This window comes from Protomyctophum parallelum (genome assembly GCF_964188405.1).
Source record: "Protomyctophum parallelum genome assembly, chromosome: 3".
NCBI lineage: Eukaryota > Metazoa > Chordata > Actinopteri > Myctophiformes > Myctophidae > Protomyctophum > Protomyctophum parallelum.
The window spans coordinates 4,632,974-4,641,563 of NC_139698.1; the positions used below are offsets into that span (position 1 = coordinate 4,632,974).

An 8,590-nucleotide genomic window follows, 5' to 3' on the forward strand; every position below is an offset into this window, starting at 1 on the left:
TGCTGAAATCAATAACTATATCAGTATTCTGCAGAGGTGGGACAAAGTCCCTATGTTGCAAGTCCAAGTCGAGTCTCAAGTCTTTGCTCTCAAGTCAAGTCAAGTCTCAAGTCCTTGGCGTTCAAGTCCAAGTCAAGTCTCAAGTCCTTGGCGTTCAAGTCAAGTCAAGTCTCAAGTCTTTGGCATTCAAGTCCCAATTAAGCAAGTCCAAGTCTATTTTTGATTTGATCAAGCAAGTCTAAAGTCATCAAAATCGGGACTCGAGTCCAAGTCGAGTCTCGAGTCCAAGTCCCCACCTCTGGTATTCTGATATCAACATGCGGGCCGCATTAAGGGAAGGTGGGGGCCGCATGTGGCGCCCCGGGCCGCCCGTTTCCCACCCCTGCAGGCCTGGGGTGTAAAATGACCCCAACCATGTTGGAAATATAAATACCCCTTTAACCAATTATGACCTGAGACCGGATTTGATACAGTTTTCTGAATTCTTTCTATATCGGTGCAGGTGCTGAAACATTTTCATGTCAAGGACCCCCAGAATTATGATGTATTTATGATGTATTCATGAAGTATTTATGATGTATTTAATGATGTATTTATGAAGTATTTATGAAGTATTTATGATGTATTTTATGATGTATTTGGCCGTGGACCCCCATCTGAAAAGGCTTCATAACAGGGACCCCCCCCCCCCCCTCCCCCAGAAGAAAAGATTTGATTTCAAAAACGTTCAGTGTGAAATAATATATAATTATATTCAAAGATTTGCACCACACAGTTTCACAAATATTGTTTCAAAGAAACAGCAGATATGCAAGCTCATATACGAGCTTGTAGATCTGCTATTTTGTCAACAGCGAACGTTTAAAACAGTGGTTAAAAAAGTGGTAAAAAAAAGAAAAACTGCTGAGGTGACACAGATGTGCTCCAGGTCTCGGTGGGTGAGTTTGGGGCAGTGGCGTGCACAGATAGACACTAGCGGCCTTTTGGCAATGTGCTCTTCAAAAAATGTCTTAATTTGTATAGTGTGGACCATGCGGTGACATTGATCAAATCTTGATAAAAGAAAACGCTTCTACTATATTATTTAGGCCCCCCACAATCTAAAGCTATGTTTCTATGTCAGTGGTTCTTCGATAAAAAAATAAATAGCAGATCTACAAGCTCGTAGCGCGCCACTCGGTGGCGCGCTATGAGCTTGTAGATCTGCTATTTTTCAATAGCTAAAGCACGGCATGATGCCCCAAAATGGGTTAAGGCAACCGGCCGGTTCCACGCGCTGCACAAGGTGCCCTTTTTTTTCACTTGAGCACCACCTGCCCCTCTAAATGTCTGTGCACGCCACTGTTTCGGGGTCACAAGGTCACACGGGGGGGAACGGGGTCGGGGGTCACTGCAGCAGGCAGCTACACTTGGCGGTCTTCTCGCTGCTCTTCAGGCCGTACAGCTGCGTGGCCACGCCCTGCACCAACGCCCAGAAGTCCTGGAAGGAGACGCTCTGGCCCGCCTCCACGCCCATCTGCTGCAGGAGATGGGCCACGCCGCCATCGGCCTGCAGGGGGCGACAGAGACACAGAGAGAGCAGAAACAGACCGTCAGTCAGTCAGTCATTCAGTCAGTCAGTCATTCAGTCAGTCAGTCATTCATTCATTCATCCATTTATCCGTTTATCCGTTCATTCATTCATCCATTCATCCATTCGTTTGTCCATTCATTCATTCATTCATTTATCCGTTTATCCGTTCATTCATTCATTCATTCATTCATCCGTTCATCCATTCGTGCATTCATCCATACATTCATTCATTCGTTCGTTCGTTCATTCATTAATTCATTCATTCATTCATTCATTCATTCATTCATTCATTCATTAATGCATTAATTCATTCAATCATTCATTCATCCGTTCATTCATGCATTCATCCATTCATTCATCCATCCATTCATTCATTCATTCATTCATTCATTCATCCATCCATTCATTCATTCATCCGTTCATTCATGCATTCATCCATTCATTCATCCATCCATTCATTCATTCATTCATTCATTCATTCATCCGTTCATTCATCCATACATTCATCCTTACATTCATCCATACATTCATCCATTCATCCATTCATTAATTCATCCATACATCCATCCATTCATCCATTCATTCATTCATCCATACATCCAACTATTCATCCATTCATCCATTCATTCATTCATTTTTTTATGATCCTTATAGGTTAATCCAAATAACATTAAAAATAGAGTATTATATAAATTGCAGATCATGGTAAATTCAGGGGTTGAAAGTTGGAGTACCATTAAAAACATATACAGTAACATATACAGTAAGATATACAGTAAGGCAAAGACATTTTAATTATGCTTTCATCATCATTGAAAGCATCATGGTCGAGATCATGGATTTCACAATGCCACGCCATGATGGGAAGCTTGTCAAACTGTTCTGAGGTCAGCGTTATCACTGATCTGTACAATGGCCATGGTAGGAAGCTGTTTGCACACCATGTTGTCAAACTGTTCTGAGGTCAGCGTTATCACTGATCTGTACCTTGGCCACGGTAGGAAGCTGAATGGACACCATGTGGTCAAACTGTTCTGAGGTCAGCGTTATCACTGATCTGTACAATGGCCACGGTAGGAAGCTGAATGGACACCATGTTGTCAAACTGTTCTGAGGTCAGCGTTCTAATTAATACCTTGGCCACGGTAGGAAGCTTTTTAAACTGTTCTGAGGTCAGCGTTATCACTGATCTGTACCTTGGCCATGGTAGGAAGCTGTATGGACACCATGTTGTCAAACTGTTCTGAGGTCAGCGTTCTAAATGTATTAATACCTTGGCCATGGACCAGTACGCTTTTTAAACTGTTCTGAGGTCAGCGTTATCACTGATCTGTACCTTGGCCATGGTAGGAAGCTGTTTGGACACCATGTTTTCAAACTGATCCGAGGTCAGGGTCGCTGTGTTGTTCTCCGACGCTCCGTGGAACTCCGTGACCAGAGTGTTGAGAGCCAACTCCAGTTCCGAATACTGTCAACACAATAATAATAATCATAATTAGCATAATAATCATAATAATACAAATAACAACCAGTAAGACGCCCTGAGGGGGAGAAACTCATCCGCCTGGGTGACAGCAGACTGCTGGGCGAGCGCTGGCGCTTCGGCATGGGGGGGTAAGATCAACATAAGTATGGAATTAATTCTGTACTGGCCATATATGGAGCGTGTCTTGAGTGTACAGGGTTTGATGAGGTCAGATCAACATAATGGAACAGGTCATAATATGGAACAGGTCAGCTCCATATATGGAGATCTAAGGGTGGCAGCAGGGGGCAGTGTCTTGAGTGTACAGGGTTTGATGAGGGCCCAGGTAGGGCCGGGCCTTAATTTCCGGGCCTGTTGAGAACTCTAGTTTTCGCCGGCTGCACTAATAACTTTGTGGCGGGCCCGTCTAGATTTTAAATGGACAGGTATCAGTCCAAAGGGAGACATCGGAGATGGAGGACGGGTGGGTATAAGGGTCAACATATGGAGGTCAGCTCCATATATGGAGATCTAAGGGTGGCAGCGGGGGGCAGTGTCTTGAGTGTACAGGGTTTGATGAGGGCCCAGGTAACACAGCGTGTCACGAGGCGAGGTTAATAATGAACAATCTCAAGCTTCCTCACTAGGAGCTTTGGGACTTTATACCACCAAACAATAAATAAATGAGTCATCTGGAATTTCAAATTAGATTTTCTGTTATCCATGACAATCTTTTTGTGTCCTATATCCTGAAATCAATGTGTATTTATTGTGCTTAAATATTGCATATTGTAATGTGTACACATTCTGTACCTGTCATGTTTATTATTATTGTATTGCACTCAGGTGCAGTGATTCAGATCACTGGGTGTGTATTTAGAGGGTCACTCAGGTGCAGTGATTCAGATCACTGGGTGTGTATTTAGAGGGCACTCAGGTGCAGTGATTCAGATCACTGGGTGTGTATTTAGAGGGCACTCAGGTGCAGTGATTCAGATCACTGGGTGTGTATTTAGAGGGCACTCAGGTGCAGTGATTCAGATCACTGGGTGTGTATTTAGAGGGCACTCAGGCGCAGTGATTCAGATCACTGGGTGTGTATTTAGAGGGCACTCAGGTGCAGTGATTCAGATCACTGGGTGTGTATTTAGAGGGTCACTCAGGCGCAGTGATTCAGATCACTGGGTGTGTATTTAGAGGGGCACTCAGGTGCAGTGATTCAGATCACTAGACACAGGGAACCAGGGAGCAAACCGTTCTTACCAGTAGCAGCAGCAGCAGAACAGAGGCAAAAATGGCAGTTACAATTAGTATAGTGACATTGGAAACTGGTTAATTGGTTTGGGCTTATAGGTGGCATTGGTCACCACCCATCGTTAGAGCCAGTCAGTTGTACCCTTTCCTGTATAAAGGTAAACACCCATTCCCTGTCACATTATTCCTGAAGAAGATCCTAAGGGATGGAAACGTTGAGTCAAATAAACCAGTGGGGGTGAGTTTTCCATACCAGTGTTGCAGACTCTATTTTTCCTCTTGCCCTGCCTTTTGTCCAGCACCTGGGCTAGAGTGGAGGCGCATGCTCTATTTACTTTGCCAATAATATGACAACAAGCAATTTAACCCGTAAAAAGGTAGTGAGTGGTAATTGATGCTGTGATGATTGGGGTGTGGGGTCACCCTGAATACGCTGTGATTGGTCTGGGGTCACCCTGAATACGCCGTGATTGGTCTGGGGTCACCCTGAATACGCTGTGATTGGCCTGGGGTCACCCTGAATACGCTGTGATTGGTCTGGTGTCACCCTGAATACACTGTGATGATTGGGATACAGTCACTCACTAACTGTTGACTTTCTAGGTGTGAAGTCATGACTCCATCATGACTCCATGTAATCTATGTAAGCTATGTTGACTTTCTAGGTGTGAACGCAGTGTGTCACACACACACACACCATGAGGGTGCACGCTGAGGGTACAAATGGGGCCCAGATGGACCATTTTAGTCTGTGACCTCGCTCAGGTGTGTGCGTGCGTGTGTGAAAGCGTGCGTGTGTGCGTGCGTGAATGCGTGAATGCGTGCGTGCGTGACCGCTGTTCAGTCAATCATTTCTAATAAAGCCTTTATGACCAAAATGCATACTTTTCGGGGGGCCCCTGATGTGTTGATTATTGTAGTTTTTTGATTGCATACTATTTATTTCATTCATATATTAGGTTAGGAAAATAAAACATTGTTTTTGCGAGTTTAGTGTCGAATACAACCTTTACGATTCCTGAGGGTTTCACGCGACCACCAAACCTCAGACTATGTTGTTCATTCATGTTTTGGAAAGATGGATTCTATTTGCTCAGTGTTGACTGAAAGGATGAACGCACACGCATCACTCCGGCCTAACACTACATGTAAACATTATGGATTCTATCACTACTGTTACTGTAGTTAAAATGTTATTTAGATTCTATGATCCTATAGTTTACTGAGACGCTACACTGTCTCTCTGCATTCTATGATCCTATAGTTTACTGAGACACTACACTGTCTCTCTGCATTCTATGATCCTATAGTTTACTGAGACACTACACTGTCTCTCTGCATTCTATGATCCTATAGTTTACTGAGACGCTACACTGTCTCTCTGCATTCTATGATCCTATAGTTTACTGAGACGCTACACTGTCTCTCTGCATTCTATGATCCTATAGTTTACTGAGACGCTACACTGTCTCTCTGCATTCTATGATCCTATAGTTTACTGAGACGCTACACTGTCTCTCTGCATTCTATGATCCTATAGTTTACTGAGACACTACACTGTCTCTCTGCATTCTATGATCCTATAGTTTACTGAGACGCTACACTGTCTCTCTGCATTCTATGATCCTATAGTTTACTGAGACGCTACACTGTCCCTCTGCATTCTATGATCCTATAGTTTACTGAGACGCTACACTGTCTCTCTGCATTCTATGATCCTATAGTTTACTGAGACGCTACACTGTCTCTCTGCATTCTATGATCCTATAGTTTACTGAGATACTACACTGTCTCTCTGCATTCTATGTGATCCTATAGTTTGCTGAGACGCTACACTGTCTCTCTGCATTCTATGATCCTATAGTTTACTGAGACACTACACTGTCTCTCTGCATTCTATGATCCTATAGTTTACTGAGACACTACACTGTCCCTCTGCATTCTATGATCCTATAGTTTACTGTCTCTCTGCATTCTATGATCCTATAGTTTACTGTCTCTCTGCATTCTATGATCCTATAGTTTACTGTCTCTCTGCATTCTATGATCCTATAGTTTACTGAGACACTACACTGTCCCTCTGCATTCTATGATCCTATAGTTTACTGAGACGCTACACTGTCTCTCTGCATTCTATGATCCTATAGTTTACTGTCTCTCTGCATTCTATGATCCTATAGTTTACTGAGACACTACACTGTCTCTGCATTCTATGATCATATAGTTTACTGTCTCTCTGCATTATATAATCCTATAGTTTACTGAGACGCTACACTGTCTCTCTGCATTCTATGATCCTATAGTTTACTGAGACAGTACACTGTCTCTCTGCATTCTATGATCCTATAGTTTACTGAGACAGTACACTGTCTCTCTGCATTCTATGATCCTATAGTTTACTGAGACGCTACACTGTCTCTCTGCATTCTATGATCCTATAGTTTACTGAGACACTACACTGTCTCTCTGCATTTTATGATCCTATAGTTTACTGAGACACTACACTGTCTCTCTGCATTCTATGATCCTATAGTTTACTTAGACAGTACACTGTCTCTCTGCATTCTATGATCCTACAGTTTACTGAGACACTACACTGTCTCTCTGCATTCTATGATCCTATAGTTTACTGAGACACTACACTGTCTCTCTGCATTCTATGATCCTATAGTTTACTGAGACACTACACTGTCCCTCTGCATTCTATGATCCTATAGTTTACTGAGACACTACACTGTCTCTCTGCATTCTATGATCCTATAGTTTACTGAGACACTACACTGTCCCTCTGCATTCTATGATCCTATAGTTTACTGAGACAGTACACTGTCTCTCTGCATTCTATGATCCTATAGTTTACTGAGACGCTACACTGTCTCTCTGCATTCTATGATCCTATAGTTTACTGAGACACTACACTGTCTCTCTGCATTTTATGATCCTATAGTTTACTGAGACACTACACTGTCTCTCTGCATTCTATGATCCTATAGTTTACTGAGACACTACACTGTCTCTCTGCATTCTATGATCCTATAGTTTACTGAGACGCTACACTGTCTCTCTGCATTCTATGATCCTATAGTTTACTGAGACACTACACTGTCTCTCTGCATTCTATGATCCTATAGTTTACTGAGACGCTACACTGTCTCTCTGCATTCTATGATCCTATAGTTTACTGAGACGCTACACTGTCTCTCTGCATTCTATGATCCTGTAGTTTACTGAGACACTACACTGTCTCTCTGCATTCTATGATCCTATAGTTTACTGTCTCTCTGCATTCTATGATCCTGTAGTTTACTGAGACACTACACTGTCTCTCTGCATTCTATGATCCTATAGTTTACTGTCTCTCTGCATTCTATGATCCTATAGTTTACTGTCTCTCTGCATTCTATGATCCTATAGTTTACTGTCTCTCTGCATTCTATGATCCTATAGTTTACTGAGACGCTACACTGTCTCTCTCTGCATTCTATGATCCTATAGTTTACTGAGACACTACACTGTCTCTGCATTCTATGATCCTATAGTTTACTGAGACACTACACTGTCTCTGCATTATATGATCCCATAGTTTACTGAGACGCTACACTGTCTCTCTCTGCATTCTATGATCCTATAGTTTACTGAGACACTACACTGTCTCTGCATTATATGATCCCATAGTTTACTGAGACGCTACACTGTCTCTCTCTGCATTCTATGATCCTATAGTTTACTGTCTCTCTGCATTCTATGATCCTATAGTTTACTGAGACGCTACACTGTCTCTCTGCATTCTATGATCCTATAGTTTACTGAGACACTACACTGTCTCTCTGCATTCTATGATCCTATAGTTTACTGAGACACTACACTGTCTCTCTGCATTCTATGATCCTATAGTTTACTGAGACACTACACTGTCTCTCTGCATTCTATGATCCTATAGTTTACTGAGACGCTACACTGTCTCTCTGCATTCTATGATCCTATAGTTTACTGAGACACTGCACTGTCTCTCTGCATTCTATGATCCTATAGTTTACTGTCTCTCTGCATTCTATGATCCTATAGTTTACTGAGACGCTACACTGTCTCTCTGCATTCTATGATCCTATAGTTTACTGAGACACTACACTGTCTCTCTGCATTCTATGATCCTATAGTTTACTGAGACGCTACACTGTCTCTCTGCATTCTATGATCCTGTAGTTTACTGAGACACTACACTGTCTCTCTGCATTCTATGATCCTATAGTTTACTGTCTCTCTGCATTCTATGATCCTGTAGTTTACTGAGACACTAC

General features: G+C 42.5%; 1 protein-coding gene across 1 annotated transcript in view; it reads right to left on the reverse strand.

The window, feature by feature from the left end:
* Positions 1-842: 842 nt before the first annotated feature.
* The window catches only part of LOC310855712 (protein S100-A13-like), a 9,906-nt gene continuing 2,158 nt past the window's right edge, over positions 843-8,590 (reverse strand). Inside the window, exons 2-4 of the mRNA XM_083760829.1 lie at positions 2,910-3,041; positions 1,346-1,549; positions 843-943 (exon numbers count right to left, since the gene is read on the reverse strand). Coding sequence (XP_083616955.1) covers positions 1,388-1,549; positions 2,910-3,041 — 294 coding nt within the window. The 3' untranslated portion in view covers positions 843-943; positions 1,346-1,387. The remainder of the gene's footprint in view (positions 944-1,345; positions 1,550-2,909; positions 3,042-8,590) is intronic.